The sequence below is a fragment of the Nylanderia fulva genome, unplaced genomic scaffold, assembly GCF_048542155.1.
Source record: "Nylanderia fulva isolate GAGA-0341 unplaced genomic scaffold, ASM4854215v1 Scaffold4, whole genome shotgun sequence".
Classification (NCBI taxonomy): Eukaryota; Metazoa; Arthropoda; class Insecta; order Hymenoptera; family Formicidae; genus Nylanderia; species Nylanderia fulva.
The window spans coordinates 7614952-7633721 of NW_028190476.1; the positions used below are offsets into that span (position 1 = coordinate 7614952).

Here is an 18770-nt window from a genome sequence, read left to right on the forward strand (position 1 = left end):
GTTAAAATATACTTGTATAGAATTATTTTGTCTATCTAGTTTAGAGATGATGTTTTATGTAAAAAAAGATTAAGAAATTAAGTTATTTCAAGATATTATTATGTATTACATTTTTCAACGCATTGATCTGAGAAAATCGATAATGTTATTTTGCTCTGAAAATATTAAAATCTTAATCCCGTAAATTTTAGGATTTGATAATTGCCGTATAGCAAAAACTAATTAATTTGCCTTCAAAAATAGCACTACATATATTATACATACTATACCACTGAAAGCTGAATATTGTTCTCAAGAAACATACGTATGTCACGAAAGCGCGCGATGAAATAAAGGGTGCAAAATTCTGTTATAAAAAAGTGACGATTACGCATGCGCGACTTTCGCGTAAATATAGGTATGTACATAATTCTACCAATATTTTCTCCCCTTTTTGTAGGGGAAAAAAACTTTAAGTAAATTTCTTCTGTTATATAAATTGATCGCGTAATTATACATAATTCTATCAATATTTTCTCCCCTTTTTTGTGGAAAAAAAATTTTAAGTAAATTTCTTTTGTTATTAAATTGATTGCGTAATTCTACTTTATTTCGAAAAATAGTGTTGAAATAATACGAATACTCCGACTCTAAGGTAATACAATAAGACAAGATATCTTATACCACCTTGTATTATACGAAATTAAGTAATTTATGCGCTAGAATTTACACCAAAGGTGATAAGTAAATAACAGATAATAAGTAAACGATGAGGAAGAAGAGGGGGATAAGCCGACTCTCGTCGGCTGCTCTTCACAATCATTCATGTCTCAGACTTTGCGAAGAGATGACCGGCGTCAAGATTAACCATTTTCGTATACATAAAATTCTTCTGCTCGCTCTAGGCGTGTGGCCCTTACAACAATCAAATCTCACTCGATTTCAATTTATTTTCCTGTCTAGTATTTTAACGACACAGGTAATATTTCAAGTAAGTTTTACTAAATTACTAATATCGTGTAATATATGAATTACGGCAAGCAATTTTTACCATAAAATTTATAAATCACAATTTAGATTAGCATTGAATAATAATATTAATTACATGATAATTGTATATAATCATAATTTTGCTTTTATATAGATTAATTGTGTATATGATAAATATTGTCCGAAAAGGTTACACTTATAAATCATTTTGATTTTTACATACATTGTATTAGAAACAACAGAATCTGGAATGACATACAATATGGTTTCTGAAATATATGAATTGTTTATTTAAATAAAACTGCTTATTTAAGATACAAAAATAATCTAGATTTTTTATAGAATTAGATAGAAAAATATTATATAAATAAATATAAAAAATATATACACATGTATAAATAAGTATGTCAATATTATTTAATTTTATTATTTACATATATATAATACTTTAATTACTTTATTACATTTTAATTTATTTATAAATAAGCGCTTTTATATTTCAGAAAATAATACGAGGTAGTCTCTTTCAGATGAGACTGCGAATATTAAAAATCTTACAATTAACGAAATGCTATCGCGTTTTTTGATGTAAAAATTAAAATGATCGGTGAAGTGTTACATTTTAATATTTATTATTTACACACACATACACACATACCAAATATCAAAACACGTATATATACGTATATGTGTTTAATACATGTGCATTTGACTTTATTAAATACTTCTATTGTAAATAAAATTTTATCAAAAATAATTATAATTTTTTAAATTAGTGATATATAATGTAAAATACACAGTTCATGTGTCCATATGCACACGTGACATAAACTTAATAATTTTTCAATGCAAATACATTTAATTTTTACTTGCAGTGTACAGTATTTATTTCACAAAAATGTACTGCGGATCTCATCATTAAAGTTTTATCCTTCGTAGTTTTTTTTACATTGTTTATGATAAAATACAACATGTTTTATGTTAATATCAACGGTGTAAGTTCATACCTAACTTATAAGACGGAAAAAATTTGTTCAATAACTTATTATTATGCCATGTTTTCTGACATTATTATTTATTGTATAAGATATGAAATTATTGAAATAGATGAAGGATTTATTGGAACGATTATTGCATGTGTGTAATGAATTGAAAGACGAAAATGAAATTGCTATTATAAACAAATATGGATGTTATGGCGTACGTTATACTATATCACTTACCGGTAAGATAATCGTTTTAGATTTGCACAAATACGATTATACTTTTTTCTTATCATTCACTTTTTATTTCACTTTTGAAAACTCATAAAAACCATTTCTTAACAAAGTACTTTAACAGCAGAAATGTTCGAAAGATATTCAGAGAATATCCATAGAATATTGCAACATTTTTAGGGTATATAATATAATAGTTTTCTGTGTAGATAATATATCAGTAACAAATATTTTCAAAACTGGAATAAAGTGATAAAAATGGCGGCCATTAATATTATGGATCAATCACTCATTGGTTAATGAAAGAAAATTAAGGACTCAATTAAAATATGCAATTAGAATTAGATAATATGTAACTTAATTTAAAAACTTATATGACAGAAGATTAAATAATATTTCTGACACCTTTTCAGTATTTGCTATTTGTAGCATATTTCTTGTCATTTTTGCGTCACTTTGGTCGGATATTTTAAATATTATTTCATCGATAAACGAGTCAAGATCGCATCATTTGATAATCATGACGGAGTATTTTATCGATCAACAAAAATATTTTTATTTTATACTCTTGCATACTATTGCAGCGCTTATTATTGGGGTGACTGCAATGGTAGCGATAGGAACAATGTTCATTACGTATCTTCAACTTGTTTGTGGAATGTTTAAAATTGCCAGGTATGTGCGGATGTAAACACAAAATACGCCATAAATATTTATACACTTTTGAACGAATACTTATAAACAAAACTGTTCAACACACAAATAGCAAATTGACATTTGTTAAATGTTAAAATAATGTCATATTTTGACGTGTAATGACGTCATTTAATGTTAAAATGACGTACGCTTGCTACCTGGGCAATTGTTTAACTGAAAAAATATTTTACATAAGAATTTATTGTGTGTATAATAATTGGAACACAAATATTATTTATAGCTATCGTATCGAACGAGCAATGAGCAACAACATTCTACAAAATATGAATCAGTTGAAATACATTTTCATATACAAGGGTTTAATTTGCGCTGTGAACATTCATCGACAAGCTATGGAGTTGGTATATATATGATATGCGTACCTACTCCAACTGTAAGTGGCAAACTGACGTCATTAAACGTCAGTTTGCTACTTGGGATGCTACACATAATAACAAATTTTTATTTTTATAGCTTATCCACAGTCTTTATGTTTAATATTGAGACAATGATGTTATGTTTAATAATATTTGGAGTTTTATCGGTGAGCCTCAATCTGTTTCGAGTAAGTCTTCTGTTTTGTTAGATCTATTCTTGAGCACGCGTACTCGATAATTTGCACAGTTTACAATAAAGTTACATGATCAATTGCACAGTATATTACCCAAGTAGAACAAGTTAATCACAAAAACGTCAATGTGACGTTAAAATGATGAATTCTATGTCATAAAATAATGATTGACATCAAAATTTACTTTGCAAAGACTGATTTATGACATGCAGTTTTATGATATTTATGATGTGTATAATAATATATTATTACAAATTACATGATTTGTTATAATTTTCTGCGAGTTTTATAGAATATTAAGGTATATTTTTAAAGAATAACAAAAGGTCATATAACAGTCAAAATGAGAGAAGTAAAATGTAAGCTATATATATATATATATATATAATGCGCGTGCGCAGCAAAGACGAATAGACCACAAACTTATAATGCGTTTGCGTGACTTTTCCCGCTATTTTGCATCATCTGCCATGTGGTCGCATCTCATGGCTGCGTTCCGATCGCAGCCCATGTAGTCTTTTGTCTGTCGTATTTATTCGTGAATTTTATTCAATGTGCTCAGAATTTTATGCAAAAAAAGTGATTATATAGTTACGATTCCTGATATCATCGTACATGTGTGCATATTGTAAAATTCTAATATGACTGATAAACCTGTAAGTATAATAAACTTTTTGTGAAAATATTGCACGTGTACTAGATGGCATATGAGCTTTTTCCAAAAAAATACTATTTTATTTGCTTTTAATATTTTTACGCTTTGCATTCAAATACTCATATTTTATATTAATATAACATATAAAATTCAAATTTAAAGTGTAAAAACGGCAACAAGAGCCAATCGCGGAAGACAGCGCGCTATCCCAACGAAACTAAATTTTTTCGTTAGAATTAGATATCTGTGCACAAGGCATCAAATTTTACTTGGTCACGGCCAAGATTTTAAAATATGAAATAATCTCATATTTGAGATTTAATTTCAATAACCCTTTAACCCCCCTACGGAAATAAATAAATGCAAGAGAAAAATATAGATCCGAAAGTCGCTGAATCGGGAATCGAACCCTACCGGGGATCTATATTTTTCTCTTGCATTTATTTATTTCCGTAGGGGGGTTAAAGGGTTATTGAAATTAAATCTTAAATATAAGATTATTTCATATTTTAAAATCTTGGCCGTTACAAGTAAAATTTGGTGCCTTGTGTACAGATATCTAATTCTAACGAAAATATTTAGTTTCGTTGGGATAGCGCGCTGTCTTCCGCGATTGGCTCTTGTTGCCGTTCTTACACTTTAAATTTATATTTATATTACAGAGCCGTGTTAAACTCTTAACATATAAAATTCATTTAATGCAATCCTTTATTAGAATTAATGCATTTTGATATTCTAACTTTGCTTTTGACATCAGAAAGAAGAAATCATATTATAATTTATTTTCTCTCATGATTTTTTTATATTTTATTTTATTGCATATTTACATATTTTATTTTAGCTATTTACTGATTATTTGATATGAATAAAAAGAAAAATATATGTTATAAATATGCTAAAGTGATTACAATACGGGTATGTTCCATAGCGACACAAATTGACATGAGCTAACATACATAAGTATTATTCTAATATCTTTTATTATTTTTATATTGAATATTGAAAAAAAACAGAATAATGCTTATGTCAGCTTGTGTCAATTTGTGTCGCTATAATAAGAAAATACCCAATAAGTGTCATCTTATGCAAATATATACATTTTTATTTCATATTTTATATCTATATTTATTATTTCATTTTATATCTATATTAACATATATATTAAGAATTTAATTTTTGGCATGAATTTCTCACTTCTAATGTTATCAAACAAAGATAGAAGCGGTTTGCAGACAGAATTTAAGTCTTAATCAATATCTTTATCTAATATCTTATATCAATAATTTTTATAGAATAAACGTCGTAGAGCAAGATATGCTAGACAGAAAGTAATGCAGAAAATTAGAGTGGCTGAATTGGGCTTTAAAGCGAAAAGAATTCCAGAGCATATTAATTTACAATTGCTTAATGATAGTGACAGTAGTAGTACATCTAGTGTTAATATTAATCGATATGAGAATAGAAATGACAATATTTTTTTGTATTAACACAGATAACTCTAATGGAGTTGATAGTAATATAAGTAGTAATAATTCTGATAGGCTTGAATTTGAAATAGACAACAATAATATTCACAGTAGCGATGATAGTGAACGTGAAGTATTAAGTAGTGATAGTGAAATTTTCGAAAAAAATTTTGAAAATCAAAATGATTTTCTTCAGAATGACGATCAAAAGCAATTGTATCTATTAACAAATTTACAAGAATGGGCAGTGAAAAGTGTAAGCTTTGTTAAAGTAGAGTCTTCTGAAAATAATCGATCAAATAAGCATATATATATATATATATATATAGATTATTTAAAATTTTATTAACTACTAATACTTTATATTAATAATTTCTGCTTGTATTAATAATTAGGTGATAACACTACTGTTGCTGCCATAAATCAAATTAAGACAGAGTTGCTTCAAGAAATAAGTAGCAAACTCGACTTTGTAATAATGAACACAACAAAAATTCTTACTTATTTATTACCAGAAGAAAGTCTTCTTTTAAGACCAGATAACTTTCCAACGCTTCCTCTAAACACAATTGACGAATATGACAAATTTGAAGAGTTTTTAAATAATGGTACAAGTCTCTCAACAGCGGTATGTTTAAAGTAAATAAGATTTATTAATAATTTATATGATTTTATTCTTTGTACATACTCAAACAAACTTGTCAAATAAATATGATTTAGGTACAATACTTTGTGGGTCGCACGATCAGTCAAGGTAATGACTGACAAAGTGCTGTATATTTGAAATCAAAATTACTAATAAGTAATAAATTGGCAAGAGCAATAAGCTGGGGAGGTACTAAGGACACTAAGATCGCATTAGTAAATAGTAAAATTATGGAGGCTGTTTACTGTAAGTATACTTTTATAGAAATTATAGTTTTTTTATTAAAATAATAGATAGGAAATAAATAATAAATAAAAATTGCAGGCGCTGTTCTGAAAAACCATCCAAAAAGTGACCTAAAAACAGTAAAGTCAAAAATACAAAGATGGCTTTACACAGGAAAATTAGTTTAAATTATTTTAAAATTAGTTGCTTTAAAATAAGTTGCTTTAAAAATTAGTTGCTTTTGTGATATTTAGTATTAATGAGATTTTTATTTTTATATTATAAAACCACGACTAAAATTTTTAATCACATTGTGCATTAATAGAACGTGTAAGAACATTTAATTTTTGTTCATGATTTGAATATTAAATTATTTTATTTTTTAATCAGGTATTTAATACCTGAAGTTATTTCGTTATATATATGTATACATATATATATTTTATTTTTAATATATTTAATTACTCAGTTATTTTTTTTTAAATACCAAATTGTATTAGTACATTTTTCTAAATATCTTTAATAATTAACAATTATTATTAGTATATAGTATTAGTACATTTAATTTTTCTAAATATCTTTAATAATTAACAATTATTATTAGTAGATAGTATTAGTACATTTAATTTTTCTAAATATCTTTAATAATTAACAGACTTTTTGGTTTATGTATGGATTATTAGTGCATTTTAGTTTTATTCAGTATCTTCAATATTTTTTATTTTATATACTTCAAAATTTATATAATTTCTTTATCTCTCTGTTATATGATACATGTAAATTCCATATGTAAATTCCAATAAAGAGAAATCTCTTTACACGTAATTATATGTCTTACATGTTATTATGTTTATTTTATGCAATCAGCGCTTGAAAAGTGGCCATTTCCGTACATGAAGCGATTTTAGAAAGGGATCCTTTTCCAGGCACTGATCGCATAATATATTGTAGTCAACAACTTGCGCCCAATTTCCGCACTCTCGACCGATTTCCGATCCCCGGCATTTGTTAGCTAAAATACTATTATATTACTTTAATTTACTTTTAATGTATAATATCTAATTAATTCTGCTTTGTAAAACAAGATCATTTTTACGTCATTTTGATGTCTTAATGATGTCATGAATAGGTGCTCCGGTGGGTCATTTTGACGTCACCGTGATGCAAAAAAATGATCAAAAAAGGATGTCATCTTGATGTTTTTGTGACTAATATGTTCTACTTGGGTAGGTCTCAAGTAGCATAATGACGTCATTTTGACATCTAATGACGTCATTCGACGTTTAATATAGTCAAAATCACATACGCTTGCTACCTGAGATGACTTCGTTATTTCCTTACTTTTTATTAAGAATGGTCAGAATTATTATAATTAATCGGTAACATATAATTTACAAATGACCTTCGTATTTCTTTCTTAATATAGAGAGAGTAATATTATCGTTATTCGTAAGTAATTGAATAAAATCAATTACTTATTTCAGCATTAAAATTAAAAATATTTTATATAAGAATTTATTATGTATGATTGAAACACAAATATTATTTACTATCGTATCGAACGAGCAATAAGCAACAACATTCTACAAAATATTAATCAGTTTATTTATTTATGTTATGTTAAAATAATGATTACAGATAATTTCGTACGAATAATTGATTATATGTAGAATTCAACAAAAAATGCAAAGGAAAAGTGTAATCATTTTCCGTATTTTTTTAATATTGAATTTGATATTCTATCTTTTTAATTTCTTTATCACAAAATACAATTCTAAAAAATTTTAAATCACATAGATAATAATAGAACCGTATTTAATGTTCAAAAATAATATAGGAAATGATCATCCTTTTTCTTATTGTTGAGAAAAAGTTTTTTTGTTAAATGTATAATGTATATCGTATGAAATATCTTAGATTTGTCTGAACTTTTTCAGATTATGTCATTCAAAGAAAATGTTGAGGACTTAATACCGCCTTTTGTAATCGTATTTGTCTTGATCTTGTATATGTTTCTAGCAAATTATCTCGGTCAAATCGTAACAAATTACAATGAACATATATTTATTACCGTGTAAGAATAACGTATCTGCTAAATAGCATATATATATATATATACATATATAATAGCATACATATAAGGAACTGTTTCATAATGCGTTTAAAATTTTATCTCTTTAAATTTATCTCTTTATAGATTAATCATTATAAATTAATTTTTTCTAGATATAACGTTAAATGGTACAGAGCTCCATTAAGTATACAAAGAATGATACTGTTTCTGATGCAAAGAAATGTCAAAAATTTTACTTTGAACGTCAAAGGACTCTTTTCTGCATCTATAGAGTGTTTTGCGACGGTATAAGATAGTAAAATATATATTTATAAAAACAGCACACATATCATAAGGATAATATTAAAATATCTTTCAATTTTCAGTTACTAAAGACTTCAGTATCTTATTTTACAGTCATATATTCTATACAGTGATTAGACGATAAAAATTTAAATTAAATATAATTACGGTACAAGAATATTGTTATAATAGAGAACATTAATATTTATTTATATATTTCTTATATATTAAAAAAATAAAAACGTATTTTTCTAAAACTATTTTGTCCATCTAATTTAGAAGTAGTTTTTTTTTATGCAAAAAGGTAAGAAATAAAGTTGTTTTAAGATATTATTATGTATTTCATTCTTTCAACACATTGAAATTAAATACTGCACATAATTTGCATCGAATATAAATGTTTTATCATTTTCACTGTTTTCAATTTCAACATCATCAGTGCACAATATGCAATATGTTATCTAACATGTTAAACTTCGAATAAATGATTAATTTTAGCATTCGTAGAAACATTTAAAAATTTAGAGCTTTCAATAATTAATAATGTATATTTTTGTTAAAACAAGAAAAATATAATTACATAAAAGTTTACGTAAATATTTAATAAGAAATTATATTAATTTGGCCGCAGCAAAATCTTAATTGTATCAATCGTCAACTTATTTCTTTTTAATTCAAAATTGCATTAATTATTCTTACATAACCACATTTTAATATAACTTTAAATTTCACTATGAATGCATCATCCGGCTTCAAAATATTCGAGTTAAATTTTATTTTATTCGAAGACTAAACATGTGTGTTTGTACACATAGAATGAAATTAGAGGGAAAAATGGCTACAGGGGAATATACACATCCACTCGTGGGAAAAGGACATTTATGAAATAACACTTTTAGTGTTATATCGATCGTGTAATCGTAGACACCTCAGGGGGAAATTTTTAAATTGCACGTGTTCTATTCTCACTATGATATTTTGCGTATCATTTTTTTTTCTTTTTTTTTTTACTAAAATAAATTGCGCTAAAATTTACTAAAAAAAGAAGTTGTGAGTTATCTAATATAAAACGCGAAAATACCAAAGAAAAAAGAATGACATATTTTGAAAATCTTAGAAAAAAGATCAGTATCGCGACGTAATATTTTTGTTTTCATAAAATGTTTATGTTAGCTATTTTCTTTCTTCTCGAGAAAAAATAATCATATATTTTTTTTGTCTACTTATATATATATGTATATTTTTTAAATTATTCTATAAATTATAATTATCTATGTAATCAATATAATTCCTATAAATGAATTTGGGACTCAATTAATTTGCATTCTTTTATATATTTTACACAACTTATATTTCAAGTAAGCTTTAATAAATTACTGCATAATAATAATAATAATAATAATATCCTGTAATATGATTTGTGGCAAGTAATTCTTACCATGAAATTTATAAATCAGAATTTAGATTAGCACCAATATAATAATTTTAATTATATCATAATTGTAATATATCATAACATTGCTTTTATAATTTGTGTCTATAGTAAATATTTTGAAAAGATTGCACTTTATCATCTTGATTTTTACATATACTAGACAACACAAGCGCCCGCTTCGTTCGCGCCATTGGTATTATGTCTATATAGGTTCTATAATAGTCAAGTTAATTATTAATATTCGCGATGACAGAGCTTGATACTTTCAATTTAACAACAAAGCGAATCGAGAGAAACAAACAGCACCGCAGAAAACCGGCAACAATATTTGCAAGAATGCTTTTTTTAAAAAGGGACATAATTTTAATTTGTCGAATTTTTATTATGTATATAACTGTACATAGAAATTCGAGAATAATATTATGCTCACAATAAAAATTCGATGGATTAAAATCATGTACATGATAAAAATTCATTGATTTAACATTATGTTTATAGTAGAAATACGGCGAATTAAAATTATGTACATAATAGAAATTTGGCGAATTTTTAAGTGCATAATAGAAATTCGGCGAATTAAAATTATGTACATAATAGACATTTAGGAATTAAAATTGAAAGTATATAATAATATATAAAATTAAATCTAATCAAGTTTATTTTCATCACTAGCGTCCAATATTAATTTTGATTGATCTTATTTATATTATATCCATATGATTACAAAATATCGATTAACATGAATAATCGATTATATAATTCTACAGAAAGATTCAACGAAAAGTGTAATCATTTCCCGTAGATTTTAGTATTGAATTTGATATTCAAACATTTAATTTCTTTATTACAAAATAAAGTTCTGAAAAATTTAAAGTCACAGAGATAATAGAACCGTATTTAACGTTTGGACCAGTTTAAGCATTGATTATCCTTTTTTTGTGATTGAGTAGTAATTTTTGTTAAATGTATAATGACATATTTTTGTTAAATGTGTCGTGAAATATCTTAGATTTGTCTTAGGTTTTTCAGGTTGTAATGTTCAAACATATCAAGGAATGCATAATGCTTCATACACGCATTTGTCATGGGCTTGTATATGTTTCTAGTAAATTATGTCGGTCAAGTCGTGACGGATTACAATGAGCATATATTTATTACCGTGTAAGAAATTAGAGATTAATCATTTACAAATTTATTTTCTAGATATGACATTAAATGGTACAGAGCTCCATTATGTATACAGAGAATAATACTGTTTCTGTTGCAAAGAAATGTTAAAAACTTTACTTTGAAAGTTGGTAGACTGTTTACTGTGTTTGTTGAGTATTTTGCAATGGTATAAGAGAAAAGATATAGTAAAATATATATTTATAAAAATGGCACACATATCATAAGTATAATAATTAAACGTTTTTCATGTTTCAGTTAGTATAAAGACTTCAGTATCTTATTGTACAGTTATATATTCTATACAGTGATGAGACAATAATAATTTGGGTTAAATACGGTAAGAAAATATATAGTTATAATAAAAGACATAAATATTTATATATATATATATTTTTTATATATTAAAAAAGTTAAAATATACTTGTATAGAATTATTTTGTCTATCTAGTTTAGAGATGATGTTTTATGTAAAAAAAGATTAAGAAATTAAGTTATTTCAAGATATTATTATGTATTACATTTTTCAACGCATTGATCTGAGAAAATCGATAATGTTATTTTGCTCTGAAAATATTAAACTCTTAATCCCGCAAATTTTAGGATTTGATAATGCCATATAGCAAAAACTAATTAATTTGCCTTCAAAAATAGCACTACATATATTATACATACTATAACACTGAAAGCTGAATATTGTTCTCAAGAAACATACGTATGTCACGAAAGCGCGCGATGAAATAAAGGGTGCAAAATTCTGTTATAAAAAAAGTGACGATTACGCATGCGCGACTTTCGCGTAAATATAGATATGTACATAATTCTATCAATATTTTCTCCCCTTTTTTTAAGGAAAAAAAATTTTAAGTAAATTTCTTTTGTTATTATAATGATTGCGTAATTCTACTTTATTTCGAAAAATAGTGTTAAAAAAATACGAATACTCCGACTCTAAGGTAATATAGTAAGGCAAGATATCTTATACCACCTTGTATTATACGAAATTAAGTAATTTATGCGGTAGAATTTACACCAAAGGTGATAAGTAAATAACAGATAATAGGTAAACGATGAGGAAGAAGAGGGGGATAAGCCGACTCTCGTCGGCTGCTCTTCACAATCATTCATGTCTCAGACTTTGCAAAGAGATGACCGGCGTCAAGATTAACCATTTTCGTATACATAAAATTCTTCTGCTCGCTTTAGGCGTGTGGCCCTTACAACAATCAAATTTCACTCGATTTCAATTTATTTTCCTGTCTAGTATTTTAACGGCACATGTGATATTTCAAGTAAGTTTTACTAAGTTACTAATATCGTGTAATATATGAATTACGGCAAGCAATTTTTACCATAAAATTTATAAATCACAATTTAGATTAGCATTGAATAATAATATTAATTACATGATAATTGTATATAATCATAATTTTGCTTTTATATAGATTAATTGTGTATATGATAAATATTGTCCGAAAAGGTTACACTTATAAATCATTTTGATTTTTACATATATTGTATTAGAAACAACAGAATCCGGAATTACATACAATATGGTTTCTGAAATATATGAATTGTTTATTTAAATAAAACTGCTTATTTAAAATACAAAAATAATCTAGATTTTTTATAGAATTAGATAGAAAAATATTATATAAATAAATATAATATATACACATGTATAAATAAGTATGTCAATATTATTTAATTTTATTATTTACATGTATATAATACTTTAATTACTTTATTACATTTTAATTATTCTTAAATAAGCGTTTTTATATTTCAGAAAATAATACGAGGTAGCCTCTTTCAGATGAGACTGCGAATATTAAAAGTCTTACAATTAGTGAAATGCTATCGCGTTTTATGATGTAAAAATTAAAATGATCGGTGAAGTGTTACCTTTTAATATTTATTATTTACACACACATACACACATACCAAATATCAAAACACGTATATATATGTATATGTGTTTAATACATGTGCATTTGACTTTATTAAATACTTTTATTGTAAATAAAATTTTATCAAAAATGATTATAATTTTTTATAATTAGTGATATATAATGTAAATTACACAGTTCATGTGTCCATATGCACACGTGACATAAACCTACTAATTTTTTAATGCAAACTTATTTAATTTTTACTTGCAGTGTACAGTATTCATTTCACAAAAATGTACTACGGATCTCATCATTAAAGTTTTATCCTCCGTAGTTTTCTTTACAATGTTTATGATAAAATACTACATGTTTTATGTTAATATCAACGGTGTAAGTTGATACCTAACTTATAAGACGGAAAAAATTTGTTCAATAACTTATTATTATGCCATGTTTTTTGACATTATTATTTATTGTATAAGATATGAAATTATTGAAATAGATGAAGGACTTATTGGAACGATTATTGCATGTGTGTAATGAATTGAAAGACGAAAATGAAATTGCTATTATAAATAAATATGGATGTTATGGCGTACGTTATACTATATCACTTCTTGGTAAGATAATCGTTTTAGATTTGCACAAATACGATTATACTTTTTTCTTATCATTCACTTTTTATTTCATTTTTGAAAATTCAAAAAATCCATTTCTTAACAAAGTACTCTAACAGCAGAAATGTTCGAAAGATATTCAAAAAATATCCATAGAATATTGCAACAATTTTAGGATATACAATATAATAGTTTTCTTGTGTAGATAATATATCAGTAACAAATATTTTCAAAACTGGAATAAAGTGATAAAAATGGCAGCTATTAATATTATGGATCAATCACACATTGGTTACTAAAAAAAATTAAGGATTCAATTAAAATATGCAATTAGAATGAGATAATATGTAAATCAATTTAAAAACTTATATGACAAAACATTAAATAATATTTCTGACACCTTTTCAGTTGCCTTTTGCAGCATATCTCTTGTCATTTTTGCGTTATTTTGGCCGGATGTTTTAAATATTATTTTATCGATAAACGAGTCAAGATCGCATCATTTGATAATCATGACGGAGTATTTTATCGATCAACAAAAATATTTTTATTTTATATTCTTGCATACTATTGCAGCGCTTATTATTGGGGCGACTGCAATGGTAGCGATAGGAACAATGTTCATTACGTATCTTCAACTTGTTTGTGGAATGTTTAAAATTGCCAGGTATGTGCGGATGTAAATACAAAATACGCCATAAATATTTATACACTGTTGAACGAATACTCATAAACAAAACTGTTCAATACATAAATAGCAAATTGACATTTGTTAAATGTTAAAATGATGTCATTTTGACGTGTAATGACGTCATTTAATGTTAAAATGACGTACGCTTGCTACCTGGGCAATTGTTTAACTAAAAAAATATTTTACATAAGAATTTATTGTGTGTAATTGGAACACAAATATTATTTATAGCTATCGTATCAAACGAGCAATGAGCAACAACATTCTACAAAATATGAATCAGTTGAAATACATTTTCATATACAAGGGTTTAATTTGCGCTGTGAACATTCATCGACAAGCTATGAAGTTGGTATATATATAATATGCGTACCTACCCCAACTGAAAGTGGCAAACTGACGTCATTAAATGTCAATTTGCTACTTGGGATGCTATATACACATAATAACAAATTTTTATTTTTATAGCTTATCCACAGTCCTCATGTTTAATATTGAGACAATGATGTTATGTTTAACAATATCTGCAGTTTTATCGGTGAGCTTCAATCTGTTTCGAGTAAGTCTTCCGTTTTGTTAGATCTATTCTTGAGCACGTACTCGATAATTTCCACAGTTTACAATAAAGTTACACGATCAACTGCACAGTATATTAGATCCCAAGTAGCATAATGACGTCATTTTGATATCTAATGACGTCATTCGACGTTTAATATAGTCAAAATCACATACGCTTGCTACCTGAGATGACTTCGTTATCTCCTTACTTTTTATTAAAAATTGAATAAAATCAATTACTTATTTCAGCATTAAAATTAAAAATATTTTATATAAGAATTTATTATGTATAATTGGAACAAATATTAAACAAATCAAATATAGTAGGCCAACTAAACGAGCAAATAAATCAGGTGTAAAAATTTATTAATAGTTAAATAATTAAATTAACATTCTGTTACAGAATCGATATAAATTGTAAGCCAGTGTTGGTATACCAATATCTATTGGTCAACAGCGAAGAATCGTTTTAATTTTATATTTTAATATTTAACTAACTTTGTATTTTTAACATTTAACTTTGTATTTTAATATTTAACTTTTATGTATTGATAAAGACTGTAGTGCAGTCGAAACGTTTACAATTTATATCGATTCTGTAACAGAATGTTAATTTAATTATTTAACTATTAATAAATTTTTACACCTGATTTATTTGCTCGTTTAGTTGGCCTACTATATTTGATTTGTTTAATTTTGTTAATTTATACGAGCCTTTCATTAATTAATTGGAACAAATATTATTTACTATCGTATCGAATGAGCAATGAGCAACAACATTCTACAAAATATTAATCAGTTTATTTATGTTATGTTAACATAATGATTACAGAATATTTCGTACGAATAATCGATTATATGTAGAATTCAACAAAAAACGCAAAGGAATAGTGTAATCATTTTCCGTACTTTTTTAATATTGAATTTGATATTCTATCTTTTTAATTTCTTTATCACAAAATACAATTCTAAAAAATTTTAAATCACATAGATAATAATAGAACCGTATATATTTAATGTTCAAAAATAATATAGGAAATGATCATTCTTTTTCTTATTGTTCAGAAAAAATTTTTTTGTTAAATGTATAATGTATATTGTATGAAATATCTTAGATTTGTCTGAACTTTTTCAGGTTATGTCATTCAAAGAAAATGTTGAGGAATTATTACTGCCTTTTTTATTCACATGTAGCCCTATCTTGTATATGTTTCTAGCAAATTATAACGGTCAAATCGTAACAAATTACAATGAGCATATATTTATTACCGTGTAAGAAACGTATCTGCTAAATAGCATGCATAAAGATACATAAAAGGAACTGTTTCATAATGCGTTTAAAATTTTATTTCTATAAATTAATCATTATAAATTAATTTTTTCTAGATATAACGTTAAATGGTATATAGCTCCATTATGTATACAGAAAATGGTGCTATTTCTGTTGCAAAGAAGTTCTAAAAATTTTAATTTAAACGTTGGTGGACTGTTTAATGGATCTCTAGAGAATTTTGCAACGGTAGTAGAGAGAAGACAGTAATGAAATATATATTTATAAAAATAGAACATATTATGATTTGTATAAAAATAAAATGTGTCTTTCATATTTCAGCTAATAAAGGCCTCAGTATCGTATTTTACAGTCATATATTCTACTCAAGGATGAGACGATAATCTTTTGAATTAAATATAATTACGGTAAGAGAATATATAATCATAATGAAGAATATAAATAATATTTATAAAGTATTTCTTATATATGAAGAAAATAAAAACACTACTTTTTAAATTTATTTCATTCGTCTAGTTTAGAAATGATTTCTCATGGAAAAGAAAATATAATAGAAAGAAACAAAGTTATTTCAAGGTACTATTATGCGTTACATATTTTTAACTTGTTGAAATCGTATGCTGTACATAATATATAATAAAGTATAATAATTACTCAGTTACTTTACACTATATACTTTCAATTTCATCTGTACATTTGTATTTACTCAGACTTTTTTTATAATATTAGTATACTAATAATGTCTATTTTAATATGTATGAAATTTGACAATTTAAAGAGAGAAGTAAGAGTTTATCTGAATAATTTGATATTGTAAGCGAAAAGAAAGAAATCGATATATATAGCTCCTAAAATATTAAAATTTTAATCACGTCAATTTAGGACTTGAAAATGCTGTAAATAAATCTGATTAATTCGTCTTCAAAAATAACATCACCTTAATCACAAATATTAAAGTACTGATTGTTGAATTGTTCTTTAAGAACATGTACGTATATATCACGAAAGCGCGCGATAAAATAAAGAGTGTAAAATTTGGCAAAAAGTGATGATTATGTACACGCAACTTTCGCGTAAATATATATCTCTAAAAAAATTACTTTTTTAAAAAAAGGTAAAAAAAAGATGCTAAATCTGCGTAACGTCTCTGTAAAAACCTATCCTACAAAAATTAATAATATAAAAAAATGATGCTAAGTAAAAATAAAAACTTTTTAAAATATTTTAATTTTATTTAATTAACCAAATAAGTTATATAAAATAATTTTTTAATTTCCTACATCCTACAAAAAATAATATTAAACATTTGCAAATTACTGCGTAATTAAACAAATAATATGTTAAAATTAATGTATTTCTTCGCTTGAATGTCTTTCAATTAAAGTTTAGCTGTGCTAAGTTTCTTAATTTTTTAATTTAAAAAAAAATTATTTTTTAATTTTTTTTACATTTTTAATATCTATATAATTTTATTTTAATTTTTTAATTTTAATTTTTTTATTTTCAATTTTTTTAATTATTGCTAATTTTTAATATTATTTTTTGTAGAAAGTAGAAAATTAAAAAATTATTTTATATAACTTTTTTGGTAAATTAAATAAAATTATAATATTTTAAAGTTTTTAATTCTACTTAGCATAATTTTTTTATATTAGTAATTTTTGTGGGATAGGTTTTTACAGGGACGTTACGCGGACTTAGCATCTTTTTTATCTTCTTTTAAAAAGATAATTTTTTTAAGGATATCACTTCTTTTTGTACAATACATTTATTTTTTTTAATTTCTAATTTTTAATATCTATCTACATAAATTAAAATAAAAAAGTTATTCACATACTTAAATATTTGGCATGAGTATAATTATATCATGCAACAAAATCTCAGAAAGAGAAGAAAATAAAGCATGCATTTAAAAAATATTAATTACATCAAAGCAAAAATTACTTACTCTGGAGCAATCTTTTCATATTTTATAATAATAATATCAATCACATCTACATTTAGCAGATTCTCAAACATAATCGAAAAACCGAAAAAATTGACATGACTTGTTGATGTCTTATTTTTTCTTTGCAGAAACTGATTCCACACAGATTCATTTGCTTGCATCAAGCCGAAGCAAAATAATAATTGTATACTACGTCTGTAATTTTATTTCTTTTAAACAAATTTATTATATTAACCTATACCTGTCAAAACTAGATAATGAATTATCAAAACCAAGTAATCAATAAATTAATACATCACAAAACGTTAGCGCCTTCTTGCGTCAGTTATATGAAGAGTACGTCGCATACGTGGGCCGCGACGTTTCTTAA

General features: G+C 25.4%; 2 protein-coding genes across 4 annotated transcripts; both read left to right on the forward strand.

Moving 5' to 3' along the window:
- Positions 1 to 621: 621 nt before the first annotated feature.
- On the forward strand, positions 622 to 8935 carry LOC114945527 (uncharacterized). 3 transcript variants are annotated; one of them, XM_085486108.1, is made up of 9 exons: positions 622 to 970; positions 1845 to 1964; positions 2077 to 2194; positions 2600 to 2861; positions 3124 to 3240; positions 3357 to 3451; positions 8363 to 8519; positions 8672 to 8804; positions 8885 to 8935. In XM_085486108.1, exons 1-9 carry the CDS (start codon positions 749 to 751, stop codon positions 8933 to 8935), a joined length of 1275 nt encoding a protein of 424 aa, XP_085342234.1. In that variant the 5' UTR covers positions 622 to 748. The 3 variants fall into 3 exon arrangements, with proteins under 3 accessions (XP_085342234.1, XP_029177620.2, XP_085342235.1); XM_029321787.2 differs by having other exon boundaries at positions 3357 to 3447; positions 8383 to 8519; XM_085486109.1 differs by having other exon boundaries at positions 2083 to 2194; positions 8399 to 8519.
- A 3488-nt stretch (positions 8936 to 12423) lies between these two features.
- Positions 12424 to 17035, forward strand: LOC114945526 (uncharacterized). Its single transcript, XM_085485897.1, has 11 exons — positions 12424 to 12695; positions 13566 to 13685; positions 13798 to 13915; positions 14118 to 14128; positions 14269 to 14579; positions 14835 to 14951; positions 15072 to 15162; positions 16297 to 16433; positions 16548 to 16680; positions 16774 to 16859; positions 16969 to 17035. Exons 1-10 carry the CDS (start codon positions 12474 to 12476, stop codon positions 16825 to 16827), a joined length of 1314 nt encoding a protein of 437 aa, XP_085342023.1. The 5' UTR covers positions 12424 to 12473; the 3' UTR covers positions 16828 to 16859; positions 16969 to 17035.
- The last annotated feature ends 1735 nt before the right edge of the window (positions 17036 to 18770 follow it).

Bases quoted from the DNA above. Each gene is read 5' to 3' on its own strand.
- LOC114945527 (XM_085486108.1), top strand. From the start codon at position 749: ATGAGGAAGAAGAGGGGGATAAGCCGACTCTCGTCGGCTGCTCTTCAC. The intron at 2,862-3,123 runs GTATGTGCGGAT...TATTATTTATAG, and splicing joins GGAATGTTTAAAATTGCCAG to CTATCGTATCGAACGAGCAA. The intron at 3,241-3,356 runs GTTGGTATATAT...TTATTTTTATAG, and splicing joins ATTCATCGACAAGCTATGGA to CTTATCCACAGTCTTTATGT.
- LOC114945526 (XM_085485897.1), top strand. From the start codon at position 12,474: ATGAGGAAGAAGAGGGGGATAAGCCGACTCTCGTCGGCTGCTCTTCAC. The intron at 14,952-15,071 runs GTTGGTATATAT...TTATTTTTATAG, and splicing joins ATTCATCGACAAGCTATGAA to CTTATCCACAGTCCTCATGT. The intron at 15,163-16,296 runs GTAAGTCTTCCG...GAACTTTTTCAG, and splicing joins TGAGCTTCAATCTGTTTCGA to GTTATGTCATTCAAAGAAAA.